Source organism: Amphibalanus amphitrite, unplaced genomic scaffold (genome assembly GCF_019059575.1).
Source record: "Amphibalanus amphitrite isolate SeventyFive unplaced genomic scaffold, NRLGWU_Aamphi_draft 000445F_arrow, whole genome shotgun sequence".
Lineage (NCBI taxonomy): Eukaryota > Metazoa > Arthropoda > Thecostraca > Balanomorpha > Balanidae > Amphibalanus > Amphibalanus amphitrite.
The window spans coordinates 107673-132749 of NW_024881939.1; the positions used below are offsets into that span (position 1 = coordinate 107673).

Below are 25077 nucleotides of genomic sequence, written 5' to 3' on the forward strand. Positions count from 1 at the left end.
CAGGTGCCATCCACTTCAATTTTCTGAGACGACAGAGGTTACACGCACCGAACTTCCGATAATCGACACGATGTTATGCGAGAAACGCTACGTCAGGAGCCAGGAGGAGATAAATAAATAGGTAATTGAAGCTTAGGGTGAATAGGTCAAAAACGCCCCCCTTAAGCGCGAAACCTTCTGACACTCAACCCAACACAGATTGCTTAAACCTTTGGGCACCATGATGTAGCTCAATCTTTTTACTACGCTTTGAGACCAAGAAAAGACACCTGCGTGTGGTATTTAACCCCCCAAAAAGGTTTTCGCATACCCTTACAAAAGGGCGTTTTGCCCCATACCCTGGGTAATACGCCCATACCCATGTGCAAAGCGCCCCCACCCCATCCATCAACAGAAAATGATGAACATGGCAGAACTTGACGTCATTCTGACGTCATTTGTGGTCAACCTATCATAGCCTTTGGAATAAAATTTTGTTGCAATGTGTAAAATGGATGCCCGGAGGAGTCCTGAAAGTTTGGTGACGATATCTGCAGTCGTTTAGGATATATCAGTAAAAAAAGGACAGGGAGAGGCCTTTTCGGCCCCGACCTACAGGGCGCTACCCTGCACTCTCACCACCGTGCAAAACGCCCCCCTTTCAGAAAACTGGGGGCGTCTTGCCCCATGCATCGAGTAGGCGTCTTGCCCCATCCACTTCATTTCCGGTCAACAAAATATTGACTTAAAAAACGCGCCACTAACGCCGCAGCATAATACATTCAACAGAATGACAAGAAAACGCAGTTTTGAGTGATGTACACAATAGCAAGTTTTGTGATATAAAGAGGGCATCAAAATATTAGGAATCTTCTGTAAAAAACAACAAAAACCACACCCAAAACCAACATCAGCACCTACCCACGCTGCTCCTCAAGACGCAGAACCGGAAATAGAGACCTACGTAAACAAGCAGCTGACTGTTCTGAAAGACAGGATAAAACACCTATCCATCGATAAGAAATACGATTTTTTAGGGGAGGCGTTTAACCCAGGGGTGCGTTTTCCCCACAGTTACCCTACGACTTTTAGTGTAGTGATGTGACAGTCGATTGGGGAGACCGGAGATGTGCCCATGCATCCTACAGTCACGGTAGTGGTGCCAGTTTCAATACCCGGCTCCTTGTTGTCGGGAATATGTCAATTTCCAAGTTATAGATTTGTCAGGTCAGGAGGCGCCGAGCGCACTCCGAGCTAGCGAATTTTGAAGCTATTTTAGCTGCTTATTTCTTGGGAATCCCTAGGCTTTTAATGAGCGATGAGCATGTGCTCACAGTCACACCATATGTCCTAGATTATATTTTCGCCTTCTCTCTGGCCTGGGTCGGACACTATAATAGCATTACGGGATGAAAAACTGTATAGGAAGAGGAAGAGAAGAAACCGTTAGGTATAGGATTTAGGGAACTTGAAGTGGATGGCGCATATGACTGGAAGTCGTCGGGAGTCAATTTCTTAGTAAAGCAGACAGATATCGCGTGAGCTGGAAATGCAGACCAAAAGAAACAAACCACAACTAGCATATCTCTCTCGGTTTCGTGCTTAGTTTATCTGCTTGTAATGTTGGATATGAGCTCTGCAGAATATGAGAACATTGATAATACTTCCTATTCTATGGATCCACGAGTGCATAAAAATATCAGCTCCTTGCTACGTAAATAACTTCACTAAGTAATGAACCGAGATATGGTATGTCATGCGAACCACCATTTTACACAACGTAAAAACCTCACAAAGGCTAATAAGTAATATCCACTGCACATCTAACGTTTATGAACGGTCCACGCTATGTATAGTCGACTGCAGAATGATGTTCCACTCCTCAGAAGCTATCAGTTGACCGGAGCGCTAAGTTGTGCCGTTTATCACGCAATTAAGCGTGTCGATTGTGAGCATTGGGACAAAGCTATAATTTGTGAACTCAGCCCGTGTGATGCGGCACAGCCTACCACTCCAGGCAAATAATTGCCTATGAAAAGTGGAACATCATTCTGTAGTCGACTATATATACCTTTTATTTAAACACACCCATTTGCGATTTCTCAGCTCAGGGTTTAAAAATCGTAAACAGGCGTCCGGTCAAGCTTTCTATGCTTTCCGGTGTCTGAGCCTTCATAGCATCGAAAATCCCTTACCCACACCTCCATTCGTCACTGAGACCATTCCATCGTCTCCGGCACGCGGACAATCGGCGGCCATTGGTGGCGCAGGTGCGGCGGATCCGCCTGACTCAGGAACCGGCGCCGGTCGGTGCAGTGCGCTATCGTAGCGCCTGTTTGACTTTCGTGGCGCGGCCGACCGGTGCGTCACGTATCGGCCCTGATAAATACTGACCGACGCGACGGTCTGCCGGTGCAGGCGGCGGCCGGATTGTGGCAGTGGGCTGAGACGGAGGAGAATAGTGCCCGTGGGCGCTGGAATTGGATGACGCTCAGATTCTATCGCCAGTCGGTCTGTATCATAAGTGATTGCAGTAAAAACGGGTCACGTAACGCTGGAATGCAATGGGAATTGGAAAATATTGACTTTTTACGGTAGCTGACATCGTAGCTGCTTTGGTATCCGCGCTCAAGACTGCTTTCAACAGCACTAATGCGATCGTGTTCCTCTTTCACGCATAATTTTCATCACGGTAGCCATGCGTACCGCACGCTCCGCGGGCTCAGCGTTACCCAGGCAGCGGCACGCGTCCCCCTGTGCTCCGGTCACGGGCCGACGCGAGCCGCGGCCCCGCGCGGCCCCGCGCGGCCGGCAGCTGCCGCCGCATGTTGCACACACCTCGGCTCTGTGCAACAAAACAAATCGTGCAGCACCGTGCCGCGCTAAATGCGCTCGCGGTGGTGCATTCAGGCGTTATTCAGGGACATTTTGTAACTGACCGCAGAGAAGGCCGCCAAGCGGGACAGCTGTATGATCTACATATAGGCTTTGGGTAATGCTGGGCCGCACGGTCTGATGGCTAGACACCTGATGTCATACTGATGGACACTGGACACCATCAGGCACTAGCCTCTGGTCATCCGCTGGACAGCTCGAACATCAGGCAGACACTGGACACCATTGACATAATGCAATGCCACGATAAATGGGTCTGGTTGGGGCTCGGACATAAAAACAGCATGTCCACCTGTTTGCTGATGTATGTAGAACCGTAGGTATATCTGTGGTAAGTGGATTTTATATGGTAAAAAGTTAATGGAACATTGTATCATTCCTGTTACTCCATGGTTGGATTGAATCACGTTCGCTATTCACTATGTCCTCTCCGAATGTTTGATTACCGAACAAGTGCAGAGTTTTGGGTATGAACATGGGCGTGACCGTGACATCCAGTCCCGTCCGTCTGTCAGTTTTCTCGCGACCCCGACCGCGACCCTCCCACCGCGCCGGTCAGACCAAAGGTCACTGCACTGGTCAGTCGGGGTCAGCGGCGGCGCGAGCCGGTCCCTCCCGCTCCCCATCCCTCCCGTGACCATCGATCGCCCCCCCCCCCCACGGGAGGGCACGGAGCGCCTGGTTAGTGCCGTCACGCCACTATACAAACCGTCCCGCCTGGACCCACCTGCCTCCACCACACCTGCAAGCTATAGTAATCAGCAATGGAGCTGTGGTATGCAGCGCTGCATCGCTGCCCAGCTGAAAGGACTCCCGGAGAGGAGCTAGACAGGCATGCTGATCGATTCCCGGAAACGAACACGACATACGGCTGGGCGAGAAGGGTGAACAGGCTGAGCTTCTCAGGAGGCTGACAATTAGGACAGCTAAGTGCATGGCAGGGAGCGAGCGGGGAAGAACGGGAGGTGGGGGTGAATCTGTGACAGAACGCGTTTGGTCACTGGTGATTACGACTCCCTGACCAGCCAGCGCTAATGAGTAATAAGTGTAAATGATGCGAGTCTGTGACTGCCGAATCCTTCTGGAAGCCCAGCACGGGGTGAAGAGGGAGGAAAGGTTGGAGGCTTTTTATGCAGCAGACCGTCTTTTTGATGCGACCTCGCCGGTGTTTGTGAGGCTGCCGCCTGCCGGGCGCCGGCATGGTGGCACTGGCCGCCATATGAAACCAGAGTGCTGTCACGTGCCTTTAATTGGATTGCATCCCGCTCCGAGAGATGCTCAGACAAATGTAGCTCAGGCTCCAGGGCACGCGTGACATGAAACTTTTGGAGCGGCTGAATTGCATATGCATAAGCAATAAGCATGGTTGGTCCCTCTTATCCATCCTTGGTTGGTCCCCTCTCGGGCAATGATAGAGATGTGATCTTTTAAAAATCAAACAAAAGCATGAGACGTTCGTGCCTATCGCATCTTCATGCAATAACCATCAGGCCAGCGACAGCTTCAATCATAGATAAAACCTCTATCGCGAAATCAGTTCTTTCCCAGATCACATTCGACTGAGTGCCCATCGAAGCCTTCTGCCCCGACGTTGTAATCCCGGCAGCCCCGCCATTCGTTATTGACTCTGTCAGCCGATCCCAGCCATCCGCTCAGTTCAATGTTTGGCAGCAGGGTGCATCAGTAAACCGACGATAAATCAGTGGCCGAAATCATCCCCGGCCCGGCGGGAAAGTCTGCAGGTCGGGTCATAGTCACATCAAGCGCGGGATCAGCGCTCGGGCGCCCGAAGCCTGCAAACGCGCCGGACATTTGCCATGAACGGGCGACTTGCTGGGCGTCCATCCGAGATAGTGATAATTTGCAGCAGCCTCACGTCGGGCTGATTGAAGCCACGCCCTCCGGACGTCATCCGCACAGCTCCAGTCGTTCCTCTAAACTGACCCGAATTCCCAGAAGGTGATCGGATATGTGGCGGCGCGGCCTACCAATGCCCGACCCCGTTGACCCCACATTCAGACCACCACTGCCAACGATGCTAGCCAGTCTCAGTCGATGCGGTATTTTTTATCCGCCTTCCTTTTATCGCATTTTTATGATTTGAGTGCTAACTACTGCACACCACTGACGGTGTCGCTGTGATTGATTTAGTGGCCCGCCCTGAGGATCGATTTACGCGAGTGTCTCGCTGGCGCTGTGGATTGCTAACCGCCCCCTCCCCCGTCTCTTCCAGGTGAGCATCGTCTTCCACTCGGCGGCAACAGTCAAGTTCGACGAGGCGCTCAAGGTGTCCGTCTACATGAACGTCAAAGGCACGCAGTCCCTGCTGCACCTGGCCAAGAAAATGCCCAAACTCGAGGTATGTGTGCATTAGGGAGGGAGGCACACCTTATCGCTCTGATTATAAGGTTGTGTGTCTGCAATGTGTGTTGGCCTTTGTCGATCTACGTCACGGTTTTATCAGATGTGCCCCGGATGAGAGCAAGCAGTTACTGTGGATTTGGGACAGTGAGCCGTAAAAATAACACGAAATCATGTCTTATTAACTGACGAACTGCTGACTATTGTGCTGCTGACCTTGTTCACTGATGCATGTGCCGGCTGTTTGGCGCGCTGACATTGTCCGGGGCACGTCCATCCATCCTGGTCCAGGGCCATCCCTCAACCCGACCACCGGCTCGCCCCAGGCGCGTCCGTCAGTGTCGGCTGCCGCGGCCCGGGACCGCCTCCCACACCCTTCCCCCACTGCCACCTCCTCCTACCCTTCCCCCACTGCCACCGCGTCCCATGCCCATTTCTCCCCCCCCCCCCCCAGCCAGTGTCTCACTCTCCTTCTTCGCCCCGTGGCACCTCCCATCATGGGGATCCGCAGCTTCTGCTCATGCCTCGCCAGCCTCCCTCCTGACTCCACGTGACCCGTCGTGACCCATGTGAACTGTGATGACTTGGAGTAGTCCCAGTGACCCTCATGACCTATCACGACCTCTCATGACTCCGTGCAACCTCTCGTGACCCCGCGTAACCCTTGCAACACTCTGTACTCCTTGCGACCCCATGTGACCCCTTATGACATCTCTTGATCCGTGTGACCTCTTCTGACCTCATTTGGACCACCATGAACTCAACCACTGACCACTTGTCTATCTCCCCAGGCGTTCATCCACGTATCGACGGCGTACGCCAACTGTGATCGGGAGGTGATTGACGAGATGGTGTACCCGAGCCCCGCTGACCCGCGAAAGGTCATGGACACCGTGGAGTGGCTTGATGAGGACGTCATCGCCGACATGACGCCAAGGTGAGTCGCGTGACACGTCAGATGGTGTGTCTCTGGCTACTGCGGTGACAGGGCGTAGTTACGTCATTCATTATCAGGACTGATTTTATCCTGAGTTGGAATTAATTCGAGCATTGTCCATGGCCTTTCCAGATCAGACGTCTTAAATTCAATTTATATGAACCAGCAACAGCATCCATATGAACATCCTTCGAGCATAGTAAATTCTAACGAAAGTCACAAACGAGCAATGAACGAAACATCTAATTTACCTCTGTCTGTTCCACAAAATTTTCGATCAAAATTTCAGACAAATCTCCGTGTCTGTGAATTTTCACTCAGTGGCATCGCGAATATCAACACGCACTAATTGCCACGTAACCTACGACTTAACATCTCACATAATATGACAGCAGAGTGATTGATGAGAGCTCCGGCTAATCTGACGCCTCGGTGACGGATGCGACGCGGAGCAGCTGACGCTATTTCTGACTCTGCCGTCTTGCTCTGCGCTCTATGGTTCCTGCGCAGCAGAAGTGGGGACTTACCGGGACCGGACGTGGCCGACGGGACGGGGGTGAGGTGGAGGGAGGGGGCTACCGGACCTCCGGCCTCGCTGGCGGCGCCGCGGAATGCAGTCGGAGTGGTGTCACCGCAGTGTTTGCCTTGTTGGCTGCAGCTTCTTGGAAATGTTTGCGATCAATAACACATCATGCTGCATTTAGTTTCGAAGCAAAATAACGCAGATGTGTGCGACACATTTTGAGGAAATCATCTGCAGCAGTTATTATGTTACACCAACCCGGAAATGACTTGTTGATAGCTTTTCAGTACCTGTAACGGCTTACGTTCCTACGTTTATACATGCATTAATCTCGAGGGAGCACCAGTTTCTTATGCGGAATGAGATGAATGCAGATGCTTCTCATTTTTCTTGCGGAACCAATTACCGTAAGTGCATATGCTCTCAGCATGAATAATACTTATCATAGATATCATGAACCATATTATCTGTGGACTTATGAATGATTTAGTGACATAAACGTACAAACTGAATCTATCCAAAGCAAAACCAATATTCGGAGACATAACTAACTACTTCATTCCGCAGTTTTACCCTCTTTCACCTTTCGCTATATCCACCGTGAACCTCTCAACCTCCTCGGTCTGGACTATAGCACTCACAAATCACCGTTTATCACACATCCAAGGCATTTTTAGACCACACTGTCGGCGCGGTTCCGGTCCCCGCCGAATAACGAATTGCTGTCGGCGCCCCGTGTCCGTGTACCACCGTTCTCCGGTCAATGAATGATTGATGCGCTGACCGTGGGGCCGTGCTGTCGTTCACAGACTGCTCGGAAACCGACCCAACACGTACACGTTCACCAAGGCGCTGGCCGAGTCGCTGATTGTCAGCGAGAAGGGTAGCCTGCCCGTCACCATCGTCCGGCCCTCCATCGGTGAGTAGTGTGGGCTGGTGATCGGTCACACCGCACAGTGGGTGGCGCCGAGTCCGGAGGAGGCATCAAACTGTGATGGATGCAGTTCTTCCGTAAATGCGATTAATGGAATTATAACCACTGTGATCAGTATCCTCGTATATGGTAGGATTTATGAAGTATTATGTTGAAAAAAAGATCGGTATGATCGGGTCATCCAGAGGAAGAGATTTGGGGAAGAACAGTCCAGATAAAGACTAAAAATTCATGTTAACCTAGCTATAGAACGTTGTCTCATAATCGCGCAGGCTCCTGAATGTAAGTTAAACAACTGACAGCCAAACGAGAACCGCATTGAGCGAGGAGGCCTCGCGAGCATTGCAATAAACTGCAGCTGCGGACTATACGGTAGATGGGTACACAAAACGGTGATCATGTGCGAGGACCGTTACAATATACCCGCTCTTATACAAAAGACTTATTAACAGCTCAAGAGCAGTTTTTGCCTTTTTTAATTCCATCGCTTCTCTGAGGCTCGAGCGCACTGAGCCGAGGTCCAATAAAGCAAGGCTCGTAAATTAAGACTGCAAATGAAGTCGTAATTTCGATGGCCAAAGTTTGCAGTGCTTGAACAGCGAAACTTGTTCGATCGCATGGGGGGTTTGGTGTTCCATTCAAATTCAAGTGGAGTCAATGAGTTTTATTTGAAACGGCAGGAATGCACCATAATATTAGCAAATAGGGTGAAATTCTAGTTGACGAATATTCTTCAAATCAAATGAATGTTGTTTAATGTGCCTTCCCCATAAGTCACCTCATTCAAGTTTCATTCAATTGTGAACTATTTGTGACGGAAGATTTAGGCTCGACTTTTAGCATAGCGTTAAAACAGTATTGCATTGCGCGATCTTTGCAGGTAATAAATCATTGATGTCACTTTCTTTTTGTTAAGTGAACAATTTAACTAATGACATTTACCTACATTTCCTAACCGCCCTAAACAAGTTTAAATAATTCCGGACCATCTTTGGTACGATACTTATAGCAATACAGCCGTGCAAGAACGGCAATGCATACATATACCTATCCGCCGGTATCGGGAAGCTCGAACTAAAATCTCGCAAGCTCGCCGTTTTAAAGGCTGCACTTTTCGTTTGGTGCTCAGCATGCATGCACATTGCACGCGGGCCTTTCGATAAAGCTCGTGGCCTGTGCGGAATTCGACCGAGGTGTCGCGGCTGGCAGGCGCCGGCCCAATAAAGCCTGCCCGGCGGGCACGGACGGTTCGCCCCGCCCGCCAGGCACGGGGACGGCCCGCCGCACTGCGGGCACGACTGACTGTTTTATTGTCCCGCACCAGCGCCGACCGGACCGAACCGCCGCGAACCACGGCGAACGACGGTCGCTACTGGGCGTACACGAACCGTGCGTGGGCATAGGATGGGCCACCAGTCACGTGTGCGGTCCGGGAGCACGCTATGGAGGTGTGCCCTCATTCTGAATCGCCGCCGACGCCGACGAATTACAGGGGGTTTCCTGACGCAAGGGAAACGGTCCGGCCGCAGCGGTTTGTTGGTGGTGTTCGTTAGCCGTTGCCTAGTGTAACCTTGCCGTGCGGTTGGCGGTTATGCAGGCGTTATTCCTCCGTTCCTTCACCGTTCAGTGCCCAGTCGTGACCGCCACGGCCGCCCGGTCGGCGGGCGGGCGGGCGGCTCGGTCTCAGGGTCGGCGGAACGGCTATTGATCGGCCGGATGGCACGGCGGTCGGCGGCGCCGGCTCGGCTGGCGGCCCCGCCCCGTCGGACGCCGCCGCCGCCACTGACCTGACCCGGTCACCGGGTGCGCCGGCGGGGAGCCGGGCGGACCGGCGTGTGGCAGAGTCGCCGCCAGTGACGCGCGGCTCCTACCGGTCCTATCGCGACTCACTGCTCCGCGCCCCGTCCCCGCCTGCGAGCGCCTGTCGTCGAGCGGGCTCAGGCCCGGCCCAGATCTGTTTATGGTATTACGCTGGGAAATGGGCTGCTTTCCAGCGATGTTTGCATACAGGTGGTCATGTTAGACGGTCATTAATTTGGTCGGCGTGAACTGCATCTCTGTGCATTCACAATCGGGATGCGCTTTGTTGTGCTGTTCCATTGGAAGCCGAAGTCCATTTGGTAAGGTAAAATACAAGAGGTAAATACATCAACCCATTTTTATGGTGATCATGTCGGTAGCTTGACGGCATTTAGACCTTTATAACAATACTGTACCCATGCCTCATACCTTTGTTATGCATGTCAATTCTCAACTGGTTTGTGCCACAATGCACGTTTTACGACATTTGAACCGGCTACATTTGATAACCCTGTGATAAATTTCACAAGTTTGTTTTACTACAGCATAATGGGTTAGCCTTGTACCGTTTATTCGTAAAGGTCAATTACCTGACCATTGGGTAACACCAACTATCAGCACGTTGGTCTTGACCCCGTCGTCTGAGACTATAGGAGTATCATCTCTCGTAAGTCGATGACCATCACGGAGTCCGGAGGCTAACTTTTATCCGGTTACCGAACTGGGCCCGTGCGGCCTCTCGGCTCGTGCGACACGTGTGGCACGTGTGACGTCACGATGCGCTTCCGGATCCGGGGTAGGGTATCAGTGGCATTTGCCCCTCCTCAGCGCCCGAAATGGATGAATTCGCCGTTTGCTCGCATAGAAAGAAAGCCCGACAACTTTTAGGAAAACATGGTTGTTTGCAAATGCACAAGACATAGGCAAAACTAAAGATCTTTTGGAAATGTTTGATTTTGGGGAAGTGTGCCCCTGCAGCGTCTGAAATCTCCTTCCTGAATCCACAAGTGTCCCGCAGTCAGTTTTGCGGCGGTCGTGCGGTGCCGACCGCCGGTCTGTCACGCCGGTCCCGCGTGACGCCCGTTGGAGCGGCGCCCGGTGACGTGGCACGTGGTGGTGCCACTATGACGTCACTGGTATACATTGCTCAGCTGACTGGCCGGCGGGGTGTGATACGGTGCGGATATCAGGCGGCCGTGCCATGGGTCGACAATTGGCTCGCTGGGGCGTGGTGACGATTTTTGGTACACGCCTTTTCCGTTGAAGTTTGGAATTGCTTATCTTTTACACGTCGACTTAAAATATCCGTCTCCCCCTCCACACACTCAATTGGCGCCGATAGCCTGCAGGGATGGCTAACCGCCAAAATAACTGAATCGTTCTGACCTGACAGTGCATTTTCTGGCTTCCACATATTATCTTATCTAAGTATCGAAACCGGCTTCCGGTCGATAATTTGCTCCGTATCTACACGTTGCACTTCCCAGTTCCTTCATACAACTTGATGCGATTCGGGTCAGTCGTTCCAATTTGATGGCAAAGGTACCTAATTTGTTTCAGAAAGGTTACGTTAATTGCATATGTAGAAAGGAGCTGCTTAAATGCTTAGAATCTTTCTGACCCTGAACCGACCTTACCTTTTTACCTTGACCTGACTTGACCTTAATTTTATAGGTAATGCTATGCTCGCATGTAGGTAACTATAAAAGATCACTGCCGACCAATAGCAATCCGGTTATTAGCCCCACCCAAAGGCTCTGAAACCCGTGCATTCCCATGTCCACGTTCCACGGGAGCGCGAGACCAGAAACGCGTATGAGTCAAAAGTTACAACAACATTTCACCGAAAAGATTGATGGATCATTCCGAGAAGCCCTAAGTTTACAGCAAGGTCGCAGATTACAGACCACCGCAATCCGTACAAACAACCACGGTCACCCTTTGTGTGTCTGTTTGATGTTGCAACGATCGCCACTCGCCACTGCCGCTAACACAGCCGAGGGATCTGTTGATCATCAGCTGATCAGAGCCCCCCCCCCCTCCAGGCACAGCGGCGTAGGTTTGTTTGGTCACTGTCAAGACTAAGAGATGGACCCTGCCACGTTGGTCCGACCAGACTGACAATCGTTCCATCGATAAACGTCCGCGAACTCGTGCCCGGTTGTCAGCGGGAGTCGGGTTTCGGCGGCGCCGCACCTCTCAGAGGGTGACAGACGCGAGTCGCGTGCCGGTCTGATCACATATCTGCTGGACTGACAGGGATCGTGTGTCGATGGTCGCGTCGGCCCGTCGTCGGGGCCGACACGAGGCGGTCAAATGTCGGCGGGGCGGTCTGCCGACGGTGCGAGGGAGACCGCGCCCTCAGGCGCCCCCCCCCCCGCCCCCCCCCCCGGCCGGGCAGCGAGCCAGCTGGCGAAGGGAGGGAGAAGGGGCGTGGCTGAGAGTGAGCGCCGGGAGTCTCAGTACCGTCGGCGCTCGTGTGCAGTGTGTCGGTATCGGCCTAGAAACAAGCCATGGAAACGTCACCGTGAAAAATCGCAAATAGCATTCGACGTCTTTTTCTCCTTCTATCGAAATATTTATTTTATTTTTATTGATAAACTCGGCACCGTGTAATTCAAGCACATTTAAAGTTATTTCTTCGGCTCCGGGCGTCAAGAATGAGCTAATTATTTATGCTTTTTATGTTACATTACAATATTCTGAACTTAATGATATCATCCTCGGGATACCCACAAGTGATTTCTGTTGTCCGCAGTGCAGACAAGTACTAAAATAAATAATCAGTTTTATTAATTGAAAAGATATTTTGAGGAATATATAACCTTCAAAAGGCTCCAATATCCTCCAGATCCATTGTGCCGGCCCATTTAAGTTACTTGCCGCCTTACCAAGACAATATGTTAGATATATGTGCGCCATACTTGCGAGTTGTGAAGCGGTACTTGTGACAAACCGCAGCGAGATAAGGCCTCTCAGATCGAGCAAATGGCCGCTACCGAACCACTCGCCATCTCTAAGAGGCGTTCTACGCCGCAAACGCTTCGCGTTACTTTCACATTACTTTCAATGTTCAGCAGTCAGCACCGCGGGCTGTTCGGCGCTGCATCGATCAACAATTACCGGTTATTCGGTAATTGGCCGTTAATCGGTGCTGGTTCGATCAAACGCTGTTTAGCTGTCGGCTTCGCCTGAATAGGTGATGTCCCGTACAGTATACCTAGGCGTGATTTCTGAAATAGCTATGAATGTTTTAACCCATAGGGAGAAAAGCTATTACCTTGACTCCATTTTCCTGTAAAGAAGAGCATGCATGCCGCTGAACCTTCACCAATTTTCATTTAAAACAGCTGCAGCCGAGCATTTCAATAAAAGAACACCATATAACTAGATTTGCAAAGGCAAAGGTAATGAATTATCATGACGTAATCGGACCGAATGCACATCTCTGTGATGTGGGTCATAGGTAATTGCACGGGAGGTCAATTGTATAACATGACATAGGTAACCTATGATAGTTTATGTGAAACTGGGTCATCTTTCATCTGAATCCGAGGAAATTTCCCTAGACTCCATGCAAAAACTATGATTCATTCAGTCGTTTGCCTCATCAGTATTCGTTGGCCGTGTCGGCGGCTATCTGTGGGTGTGCCCTATTCATCTGTATCGGCGCAGAAATCTGGCCATAATCCGCGCTGGCAGGCTGCACTGTGCAGCCGAGTGTTCGGGCTTATGCGGTCAACACTGACCACAATGTCAGTGGGCTGCACGGTCAAGGTCGGTGGCCAGTCAGCGCAGCAATCTGTCAGGTGGGGAAGCCGACGTAGATCGGTCTGTGCTAGCTTGGGGTCGAACCGACGAACAGCTCAAACCGAGGTCGGTCGGAGTTAGTCAGGCCCAGCCGTTGATTGATATAACTGGAGCCCGAAAACCAATTTATGGGTCACCCTGGGCCATCCAATTGTGTGTTGGACATAGAGGTACTCGTATACCTATACCGCCTATAATGCCCCGTATGCCGCCCGCCTCGCCTGGGCCCCGTAAGCCATTCTGCCTCGCCTGCCCCGTCTGCCTCGCCTGCTCCGGCACAGGGTGCAGCTGCAGGGGCGATCGACCGCATCGCCGAGCGGGGGAGAAAGTCTGCTGCGGCCACCGGCGCGCAGGAATCCCTGGGCCCCGGGCGACGGCGGCCTTGCCCGCCACGCCCGAATGTCTAGGTCACGGCGCCGACTCACTTTCACCCGTGAGAATCGCCGGGACGACGCCGATGACCGGTGACCGGCGCGGGGGCACTTAGACGGACCTCTGACGTTCGCAACGAGACCTTTCCGCGCTCAGATTCTGGCACGAGATATTCTGAAGTCGAGGAGTAGAACAGTAGGTACGGCTTATTGAGCTGGGCATTTCATGATTTTGGGCTTAGATATTGCACAATGCACAGTGCTGGGCTGGCTTCCTGGAAAAGTGTGGACTCTTTGGAATATAATTGAAAAGCTTGCTATTCTGGTCTCTTATTTCACCATGAACTGGTCGGCAGATTTATAAGCCTCGTCAAAAAACACCCCTTGTATATGCCAGGTCAAGGTCCCATGAACTCATCACCCAGGCAACATCGTGACCGCGACGGCCGGCCCAAAAATAGCCGCTGATCCGCCCTCGTCTGGGGATTTTCTCGGGTCGGCTCTGAATGCCGTCGAATCGTTCACGCCGGGCTGGTCTCCGCCTCTCGCCGGCGGCGCCCTGCCCTGTCAGCAGCGGCGTCAGCCGGGCTGTGACCGTCCGGCGGGCCGGTGCGGCGGCTCGCGCGTGCCGACCCGCCCTGCTGTTATCACTATGGCCCGCCGCGCCGACCGGAGCTGCCGACCGGGGCCGGTGGCGGCTGAGAGTGCAAGTGGTTTGGCAGCTGTGGGTCGGCGCGACGTCGCCGACCGGGGCCGTGACCGAGAACAGATGCTTTTGTATAGTAAGATACAGGTCAGCGGTAATATGGTCCACGGTGGGCGGTGGAGGTCTTACTGAAAGGATGCCGCATTGTCGGGAGGATTTGGGTGGATTTTGAAATAAGCCTTTCCGCTCACTGATGAGCTGTAGTCGGAATTAGCAGCTAAAACGGATGGGGCTAAGAACTTATAATGCAGCAACGACCTTCATGAAAACACAAATGGTAAACTCTTTCGCGAATTGTTTATCGATATATCGCCAGTCTTTGTATCCTTGTCGTCAAATCGTTGTCGTCAAATGGTTGCCGTCAGATCGTGAGTCGTTTCATCGTTGTAGTTAACCCTAGAACGCCTAGGGGGGGGGGGGGGGGGTTGTATCAACCCCCCCCCTGAGGTTTTTTCGAAGTGCACGCTAAACGGTTTGTCGTAGCGGGCTGAAATTTTCAATACCCTCTGGGGCAACCTTTGCGCATCTTTTGCCGAAAAAAAAAATTGATCGGGTCATGTCAGGTCACGGAGTTATGACGTCATAAGAGGTACAGCCTCCGGCCGACAGTTACCAAACGTGTGCGCCGAATCCCTAGGTTTTCTGCCGGTGATACCCACATTGTTTGATGGATCATGATGAAACTTCCCATGCATGTTGAGGCAAGCATTGGCTATCGTGTGGTGCAAGAAAATTGACCGGGTCAGGTCAGGTCACGGAGCTATGACGTCACAAGAGGAACAGCGTCCGGTACTATTTTTGAAAAGCGCCCGAACCACTATTTTGCTAATTCTTGTCACCTCAATGGGAATATGCAGCAATATTAGCTTCTATATGGAGCAAATGGACCTCCCAAATCCAAAAATAGAATCAGATTTAAAAAATTTAAATTTTGATTTTTCGAATTTCTGCCGCCGACTGTGACCTTGCCGACTTCCGGCGCTCCCAACGCGCCATTTTTAGAGCTAGGGAAACGAAATACATACCAAACGATAGAGAATTGATCAAGGAACACGATAGTGAAGGTTTCAAGTCGATATCTCCCACCGTTTTGCCGCAATCGCCGCGGAAAGTTGAAAAAGTTTGATTTTTTCGGAAAATTTGACCTTTGACCGGTCATAAGTAGGTCAAATGTTGACCTAGGACCAAAAAATATACCACCAATCGCGAGATCTCGTTGAGAGCAATCCGTTGGTTTTTTCCGCTAAGCTCTACGACCTTCCGTTTCGAAACGCCAGGGGGGGGGGGGTCGTAACAACCCCCCCCCTGGTCGTTCGTGTTATGAGAAATGGCCTGGTCGTGCGAGGGTTAAATCGTTAGCTGTAGGTAGGCATATTAGAGCACCGTTGCTGGCGTCCTCTGGCTCCCGACCCTCATGACGGAGCGTCGATTAATCAAGTGTTCTGACTACAGCAGCCGGGCTCGGTCCTGTCCTTTAGTCAACACATTAGTGCACGCTGATTGTAACAGCGGCCCGGAAGCCGGGCTTTCCAGTGCCCTTCTAGGTAGCCGTGTTCGGGAGGGATCACATGAAGCGACACTCAGGGGCGACCTCTGACGGCAGGTGGGGTGCCGGAAACGATTCCACCATGGCAAACACTCGGCCGACCGCTTTGCGATCTCAAGGCCGGCCAGAAGGGTGCTGCAGGTGACGAGCCCATTTTATCGAGTCGTTAAACCGCTCGGACTTAGTGCCACCACACCGAGACCTTCACGCTCCAACGGGATCAGGCTCGAAGCCTTCCGTGGCGGTCGTCATCGGCAAACAGCGCCAATCACACATGAATGTGTCGTTGCTCCCGCATCCGTGTGTGTTCTGTCTGCACGTCTGTGTGTTCCTGTGTGCTCGGCTCGGCTAACGGTGTGTTCGGAGGTCTGTCGGCACCGTGAACGCTGACCGTGCCAGGAGCACGCAGAGAGGACGGGATGTGGCCGCGTCTGGGCCGAGCGGGCGACGTGCCAGCGACGACACCGGACGGCAGCTGTCAGGGGGGCCGAGGGGACAGATGGAAGGGTGACTCGGACTATCGTCAGTGACGGGGTCGAGGGAGGAAGGGTTTGTGATCTGATAGAAGGATGACGGTATCCAGTCGTAATAAGAATTACCCATCGGGTGTGGATAAATGCTTTTTGCGCCCTCGATAGTTCAATGACCGATAAGTCTTTTATGTGTACCGCCGGAGGTTAAAGACCGAACGAGTCTATTTGATAGACCTTCGGGAGCTGGAGGACCAAATGAACCGTCTATTTGCACCTGCACTGCAGAACCGCCACGGGCCAGACCAGCTCGTTGAATGGCTGGCTGGGGAGGGCTAGCTCCGGGTCACAAAAGGCCGTACGTGACCGCCCGCCCTGTGCGGCGCGTTTACCCGCTGACCCCTCCTCCTCCTCCGGCGCGGATATTGGATATGGTGGGACCGCCAACGACCTCATGATTGTAGAACATCCTGGTACGCCGCGCCGGCCGTGCCAATTCAATGGTGTATCTAGTTCGCAGCAGATGCACTCGAGCTTGTAAGCACCTCCATGTGTTATTCAAGCCGTCGCTTAGCATCGGCTATACGAACACGAAGCTTTTCCGCATACCACACGTAGGCGGTATTCTTGACCTTATTCTAGGTTCGACATGTGTGCTCCAGGCCTAAACGCTACGCATCTTCATTTTTCACATACTCGACGGTGGCGCAGGAACTTCCTTCATTTAAAACCCGCGCCCCGTAGGGGGGGGGCCGAAACGGCCCCCCCTGTCCTTTTCGGTCGATATCTCCTAAACGGCTGGAGATATCGCCACCAAACTTTCAGGACCCCTCCGGGCATCAATTTTACACATTGTGACCAAAAATTTTTCCAGAGGCTATGATAGGTTGGCCACAAATGACGTCAGAGTGACGTCATGTTCTGTCATTTTCGACCGAAAAAAGACCTTCGCGAGAAGACCTGTCAGGACTACAGCTTTGAAGATACAGAAAAATGATCAAGACATAAAAGGTGTAGAATTGACAGGGCTACAAAACTGCTATCTCGAATTTTTGAAATTTTTGAGTTTTGACCCCCAAAAATCAAAAAAGCATTTTTTTGGATATATTCGCCAAAAAATCCAAAAAGTTTTTTGAGTTTCGAAAAAACCGGAATATATGTGATAGTGCCTACCGTCTTCTATCTACATACCAAATTTCAGATCGATACCTCATTTCTTGGCCAAGTTATAGCGAAAAAACTGTTCAAAAATGATGACGTCAAATTTTCAAACTCAATTTTTGGCCATTCTAGAACTCGTAGAGCAAAACGAAGACCACCATTAGACTCCTCGTGACGAGCTGCATCGAATCGATACCCATTTTATGCAAAAATATCAACTTTGAAATTTGACCTAATTTGACCTGACCTTGACCTGACCTTCACAAAAACGTGACCTAGGCTGGCCCCAAAGGCTGCCTAACCCACATAATCGCATTTGTCATGTAAAATGGACCATAAAACATGTATCACACGACACATTCATATTGTGACCCCCGGTGACCTGACCTCGCTGTGACCTGACCTGGTATCAGTGACCTCAGATAGCAAAGTATGTGTTTGACGAACAATGTACCATCGATGGTTTTCAATAAATTACCAATTTACTCGCTTTCACAGCACATTTCTTGAATTGCCTGTGAACGGTGAAAATCTGACCTTTGACCTGACCTGTGACGTCATCGGTTTGACCTAGGTTAATGAAATTTGGTCAAAAGGTAGTTCCCGGGTGGGGCTATCGAACGCCGTTTGAATTTTGAAAATCGGCCGGTAACTTTCCGAGATCTTAGGGGGGGGCCGAAACGGCCCCCCCCCCCCCCTACGGGGTGGTAGGGTCCGCCGGTAGCCCTACGGGGCGCGGGTTAAAATGCCACTGACAGTTATTGATATGGATATAGCGCCATTTGGCCGCCATTCACTCATCTCACTCGTCCCAATAGAGCCCTGCTGACTATGTCCATTGCCTTTTGCAGTCACCTGCGCCTGGAAGGAGCCTCTTCCGGGTTGGATCGACAACTTCAACGGACCGACGGGTCTGATCGCCGGCTCCGGGAAGGGTCTGATGCGCACACTGCTCTGTGACGAGAACCTGGTGGCCGACATCGTACCCGTGGACGTGCCCATCAACCTGATGATCACGGCCGCCTGGCACACCGCCGTCCACCGGTGAGAGAGGGGGCTCCTCGGGGGGGGGGGGGCGTTGTCTGGGGAATGGAGGGGGGGGGGGGGGGGGGCGTGGGGCGTGGTCGGAGGGCGTGGTGTGTTTGGGTAGTGCAGCAGGCTGGTGGCTCACATGCCTATTCTGGTAAGTGGAAGAGGAGGATGACTGTGTCTGTGTCCCAAATCGTTGTTGCTATGGTGATGAAAAGTGTTTGCTCATTTGCCATTGCTGTGCGTTTGCTCAGCGGTGAGGATATGCTCATACACCGATGCTTTTATTCATCCGTGCGATGCTTTGATACGACTGTGAGAGCACTGCAAACATCGCGTTTTAAATGGAGCGAGGCGACAGTCGATTTAGGGTGCGCGCGCTGCTTTGGTGTGGTGGCACCAACGACGACTGCAGGTCTGAAGCTACTGCAGGCATCCCTGTGCTGCAGCCGTGACTGTGTCAGTCCCTGTGACACCCGTCCCGTGACGCAGCAACCGGGACTCGTGACTGGCGGCCCTCCAGTCACCCAGCTCCGTTCCGGTACGGTCTATGTACGGGGGCGAACAACACTGGCCCTCCCTCCCTCTCTCCTCTCTCTCTCTCTCTCTCTCTCTCTCTCTCTCTCTCTCTCTATCTCTCTCTCTCTCTCTCTCTCTCTCTCTCTCTCTCTCTCTCTCTCTCTCTCTCTCTCTCTCTCTCTCTCTCCCTTCGTCTGACCCCGCCTCACCCCGGCTGACCTTGGAGCGTCACCGAACGACGGGAGACAGTGGGAAGGATGCGGGACACACCGGGGAAACCCCTGCCGAATCCTTCTCTGCGGGACCCGATGACGGGTGATCTATCCGTACATACGGACGGGATGCGGACGGATCTTCCGTTAACTTGGAGCCGTTTACTTCAATTACGAATACAGCATTCTCAAAATAATATTGCAAGCTCATTTCTATGAATATTACCGCAGCTGATACCCACCCATCGCCTTGGTAAAAAATCGATCAGCAACTCGGGACCTGCGGCTATCGAGCATCTCGTCCGATCGCCGTGAGAAGGTCTCGATCAATGTGAGTCCTCCGTCTGCCGCGTCTGCGAGGGCCCGCCGCGGCACGCGAGGTCTCCGGGCACTGCCGCCGGTCGCCTCTGTGGTCGATGTCGGCTGCCAACTGGTCCCAGTGGCTCTGTCCTGGGCGCCCCGGCCTCCCGATCTGGCCGGAAACTGGCGCTCTGAGCCGGGCGGAACCCGGCTGTGCGCGTGGCCAGAGGGCGGACTCCGCGCGGACCCGGCTGTGCGCATGGTAAGCCGGCTTGGCGGCTCGTGTACCGGCAGCTCGGGCTGCTCGGCGCTCAGCAGGTGTCCGTGAGAGGTGCGGAAGGGTGGCCCGTGTGCGTTTGAGGCTGAGCCATCCTGAGAGCGGCTGGAATTTCAGGGGTTCATCCGATTTGGGCGAGTGCGGAGGTGTTTAATCGTTGAACACCTGCGTTTCTCGTAATGCCATCGTTTGTAAGTGCGTGCGTGGGACCACGCGGAAGGGGTGCGCTCTCTTTGCGGTGGGATTTAATAGCGCTCGAAACTCGAAAGCATCACACCTAAAAGCACTCAAGAAAACGCATTATCTTGCACTAATCTGGCGTCCAAGGGGCACCTCTGTTCTTTTCGAAACGGACCGTTGCCCTCTCTAGTCTCTACTCTTTTCCTTTCTACTCCCTCCTCCTTTACCCCATCCTCCATCAGTCTCATCTGGGTGATGTCGCTGGCCGAGTCTGGCCGGAAGCCAGCTCCCGCTGTCGTCCTCAGGGAGGGGTGGGCACGCCGGGGCTAATTGATCGGCGGCCGGTCGGCGCGGCGGGCGGTCAGTGGGACCGCGCGCCGGGCACTGGGCGCCACAGGACCGGATATTGACACAGTGTTGAGTGCCTGTGTGGACTCCGATAGCGCCGGTCAGACGGCCGCAGAGAGGGTTTTTTAGTGGAGGAAAAAACTATCCATTAGGCATTATATGGTCGTTATTGCTCACGAGGTGGACACCAAAGATAGGTGTACGTAGAAGGGAAGGTCTGACGGATTTTATACATCCTCATAAGTGTACTCTTTTCGTCTTGCATAGGCAACGATTCCTCCCCGCACGAATGGCACCCCCCCCGGCACTCTGTCTCGTACCTACCCGCCCGCACTCTGTCTGGTACCGACCGCGGGACACGGAGTGCCGACTCAATAATGCAGGTATGCACAGACAACTGCGTCTGCACCGCTGGTGGGCTGTTTTCGTCCTGCCGGGCGGGACGGTCTGCACCGGTCAACAAACACCCTCGCTCCTAGCCCGCCCGTGAGCGGGGACGTTAGGGCAGGCCCGGCCCGATCAGTCGCAGACAACCGCCCGCGCCGACGGCAGTCATTTGTATCGAACCACTCGAAATAGTCGCCGACGGGGTGAGCGGGCTGGACTAGACATCCGCAGAGTGGCCCGGAGGTTTTGTGGTCTGATAGTGCGGCTGAGTGGTGACACGGTGGTCAACCGAGAAGTGGGCGGATGGCTGACGTAAAAACAAAGCACTCCCCGTTCCGTTCACGGCCCGCCTCGCCAGCTCGTCGAACTGAGACTAGCCGAGAAGAAACGAGCCGAGGCGAACTGCGAGCGAGCTTCATCGAGTCGCCCGGAGCGGATCCAAGCCTGCATAATGCACCACCATAATGTATAATGGCTGTGACGGTTTATACATATATCTTTGGGTGTGGCTGAGCGCGGTGTGAAGTCAGCTCACTGGAACGGGTGCGGTCGAAACCGGGCTTTAGACTCTGTGGGCTGGCCTGGGCTGGCGGACGTCAGTGGAAGGGCAGGCGCGGCGTGTGGCTTCAGAGCGATGGATGGAGGATCGGTCCCAGGAAATGGGACGGCCTTCCGTCGGTCACGGCTGGTGACAGGGCAGGGCTGCGCCGTCTCCGGCTGCGACGGAGCAATTTTCCGATAACGACGTTTGTATGCATTACGGGGCGCAGCAGGCCGCAGACGGGACATCGATCCTCTGATTATCCCAGCACACTACGATTTTTGTGTCCGCATTAGCGACTGCCTGGTCGTCTGACCTAGCCTGGCATATCCTGACCGGCTGACCCAGTAGGGATTATTGACCCAACTTGACCATCTGACCAGACCTTTCCTGTAGGCATAGGCCACAGGTGATGTCTGCCTTTGGCTGACCTGACCGTCTCTCTGCCCTCAGGCCACAGGAGATGCTGGTGTACAACTGCGCGTCCGGCTCCATCCGTCCCATCTACTGGCGTCAGGTGTTGAAATATGGCCACAACGAGCTGCGCCGCAGTCCGCTGAGCGACGTCTTCTGGTACCCGGGCGGCAGCTTCACCAAGTCGCCGATGCTGCACAACTTCTGGGTGGCCGTCTGCCACTTCCTGCCGGCCTACGCCATCGACGCCGTCATAATGCTCATGGGCAAAAAACCAATGTGAGTATTAGGCACTGAACAGGACAAATGAGGATGGTTCAATGTTTGATAAAATTGTTCCCTCTGGGACGGGCCAAATTCAAAACAGTTGTGAGGACAGCATCTGACGAACCGTTTTCCCATTAATGGAGCCCGAATGATCATCTTCGAAATGGTTGGCCAGATTAACCAAGTGGGTGCTGCCGGAGACCGGTGTGGTCGCTGGGACCGGGCTAGTTTAGCGGGCCATGGCGCAGTGTCTGCGGAGTGTCTTGCAGCCGTCCTTGGTACCGGGTCTCGTTCAGGTACCATTGACTTAGACCGCTCTTATGCTGATTGTCGAGTTATTTACAAGTGCTAAGAGCCGAGAATGACCTTCCCTCGGCTTAACTGTACGAACTCGCTTTGTCTAGCTCAGCACCTTGTATGGGATTTGCATCGTTTGCCTTGTGCATCTTGCATAACAATGGTCAACCCTGAATTAGTATGCGGGGGGCCTTGCAATGTAAAGATAAGACCGATAACGACATCAGGTGCTATGAAAACTGTGGACGGTTTCCGACTCAGTGAGTTTGGACGGTCTGTGTCTATAGCTGGTTTGTCGAGGTGGTGTGTTTGTGTTTGTGTCTGTTGCTGTCTCTGTCTGTGACTGGTATGTTTGTCGGATAGAGGCAGTGAGGTTCCCAGCCTTGGGTAGCTCTGTCGGGATATCCCGAGGTGCCTGTCACCGTGACAGGGATTCTAACACGGACCCGCCTTCCCACAGGATGGTCCGCATCCACAGCAAGATGCTGCGCGCGATGCGGTGTCTCACCTACTTCACCACGCACCAGTGGACCTTCAAGTCCAACAACTGCCTGGCGCTGCTGGACCAGATGTCCCTGGAGGACCGCAAGGAGTTCCACTTCGAGCTGAAGGTGAGCTCTTCGAGACCGTGGTGTTGTTTTTAGTAGCAGTGATCGTTTTCGATGTAAGTCATACATATTGTGGGCACTGCTTCTTGTCAGGATCAGCCTTAATCACTGCGTGATATATGACGGTCACCCTATATCACACTTACAACATTAAAAAATCACAACGGTTCCGCCCAATTTCACAAAGTTCGCCAGCTGCCGAGCCTGTCTCGCACCGTTGTCAGAGAGGAGTGAATGTGACGGGCGTCACAGCGGTGCAGATAGTCGCCAGAGTACGGGTGAAAGGAGCTCGCCACGGCCGAAATAACCCGGCCGACATCTGGGCCCCTTTACGTAATGGCCTATGTAACGCATCGTCATGTCACAGGTCGTTGAAAACGAGTGTGAAAATCGCTGACTGTCAACCATGTTACCGCGGTATGTGAGTGGTATGTGACAGGTTGAACACGTCTGACGTCACTAATTGACAAGTTTTCTATATGTTTTTTTTCTATCGATAACCGTCTCTCTCTCTCCGTGGTAGGACATGGACTGGGAGAGCTACATATCGACCTACTGCCTGGGCGTGCGCCGGTTCATCCTCAAGGAGGAGGACAAGGCCGACAGGGCCCGCCGCCGTCTCAACATGTAAGCGCGCCGTCGGTTCACTGTATCCATGCTACCTATGCTGTATTCATCCCTACCTCAGTTATGCGATGCTGTGGAATGATTCAAAGTTTGCTAATCATTGAACTGTAAGCAAGAACTTGGCTTCAGTTTTCGGTAAAATCAAAGCGCTGCATTCCGCCGGTTCGCTCGAGTTGCCCTTTCTTTGCGTCCCGTTACTGACGCCCCCTCCCCGTATCCGCGCAGGATGTACTACCTGCACCACTCGCTGCGGCTGCTGCTGTTCCTGCTGGCCTGGCGGGTGCTGGTGAGCCGCTCGGGCTCCGTGCGCGCCCTCTGCACCTCCCTGCTCAACCTGGCGCTGCAGCTGCTGCGGCTCCGACCGCGGATCGCCAGCTAACTGGCCCGCGCCGCCGCGCCGCATCTAGTCGCATGAAATGGACCTTTTCTCATTGGCACGCTGCCGCCGCCGCCCACGGGTACGCGAAATGTCAATCCAGCGCCGCCACGTGCGGCCGCGTGACCGCAATCTGCCACGTGTGAGCGGTGGCGCACGGGACCCGTGGCTCGTGGGTGAATCCGTGTGGACCGGTGGACCAGTGCTACCAGCCCGTCACGTGTGACCTGTGGTAGCCCGTGGCGCCACGAGAACCAGCCACCACCGCCAGTGGTGCCGCGTTGTGAGCGAACTGCGAGTGCGTGCCGCCTCCACGGGACTGCAGCAAAAGCAGAGGGTGGCGTGGCCCGGCAGAGGAGCCGCTCGTGTGGTCAGACGGCTCTGTTGGGAATGTGCGATTGTGCTGCTGCCTGCCGGTGGGACAGGGCGCCGGCAGGGCCCACACCGGGAGAGAGTGAGAGAGTGATCCCGCAGTCAGTGAGACGAGTGGTGTGTGGGACCGGCCGTCGGCGCCGGAGGTGGGAATGACGTGTGATTTCGGTCCGAGGTTCGCAGCTGATTCGGACGCCGAATGTGTGAAGTGAATTGGTCCGAGTCCTGCCGGCTGATAACGCTGTACCGGTGGCACCTGTTGCTCAGATCAGAGGAGAGAAGGGTTAGTGCGGAGGGCACGTCCGACCTGCCGTGGGAGCGCAAATGTATTGGAGTGTCGGTGCGACCTGCAACCGGCGCGACCCGACCGTGCAACATATTCCATCGACTTTATTTTTTCGTTGTATCCCGGGATGCAGTGTCTGGAGGTTACGTTACTGGGGAATTTTATAAATATAAGTTACGCCTCACGCGGCCTGGCCGTCTCGATTTCGGCGCCGCCGAGCGGTCGGCCAGGCCGGCGTTATACCCGGTTCGACCTCTTCCATTGTCGAGTTATGCACCAGTGACTTACTTAGTTTTAAGCTCGCCTGTCGGTGGGCGGCGCTGCCGGGTCGCCGGCCGCTCCGGGCTCTTGGGGCCAGGCCGCGGCCCGCCGCCGCCCATCCATACATCTACTGCTAGACGCTTGGGCTCCTTTTGACCAATTTGTTGTTGTTTTGATCAGAATATTGTACGATAAATACGAGATCTATGAGACGAGTGTTACGATGCGATGGCTTAAGATGAGGTGGTCTGGTTGTTAAATACCTAACACCCAACTGATGACT

General features: G+C 53.3%; 1 protein-coding gene across 1 annotated transcript in view; it reads left to right on the top strand.

Annotated features, from left to right (window-relative positions):
- LOC122391593 (putative fatty acyl-CoA reductase CG5065) overlaps positions 1-25004 on the top strand; it is a 45890-nt gene extending 20886 nt beyond the window's left edge. The window contains exons 3-10 of the mRNA XM_043385685.1: positions 5108-5233; positions 6027-6172; positions 7505-7614; positions 18345-18537; positions 21740-21979; positions 22725-22875; positions 23396-23499; positions 23725-25004. Of these exons, the coding sequence (XP_043241620.1) occupies positions 5108-5233; positions 6027-6172; positions 7505-7614; positions 18345-18537; positions 21740-21979; positions 22725-22875; positions 23396-23499; positions 23725-23878 (1224 nt within the window). The 3' untranslated portion in view covers positions 23879-25004. The remainder of the gene's footprint in view (positions 1-5107; positions 5234-6026; positions 6173-7504; positions 7615-18344; positions 18538-21739; positions 21980-22724; positions 22876-23395; positions 23500-23724) is intronic.
- The last annotated feature ends 73 nt before the right edge of the window (positions 25005-25077 follow it).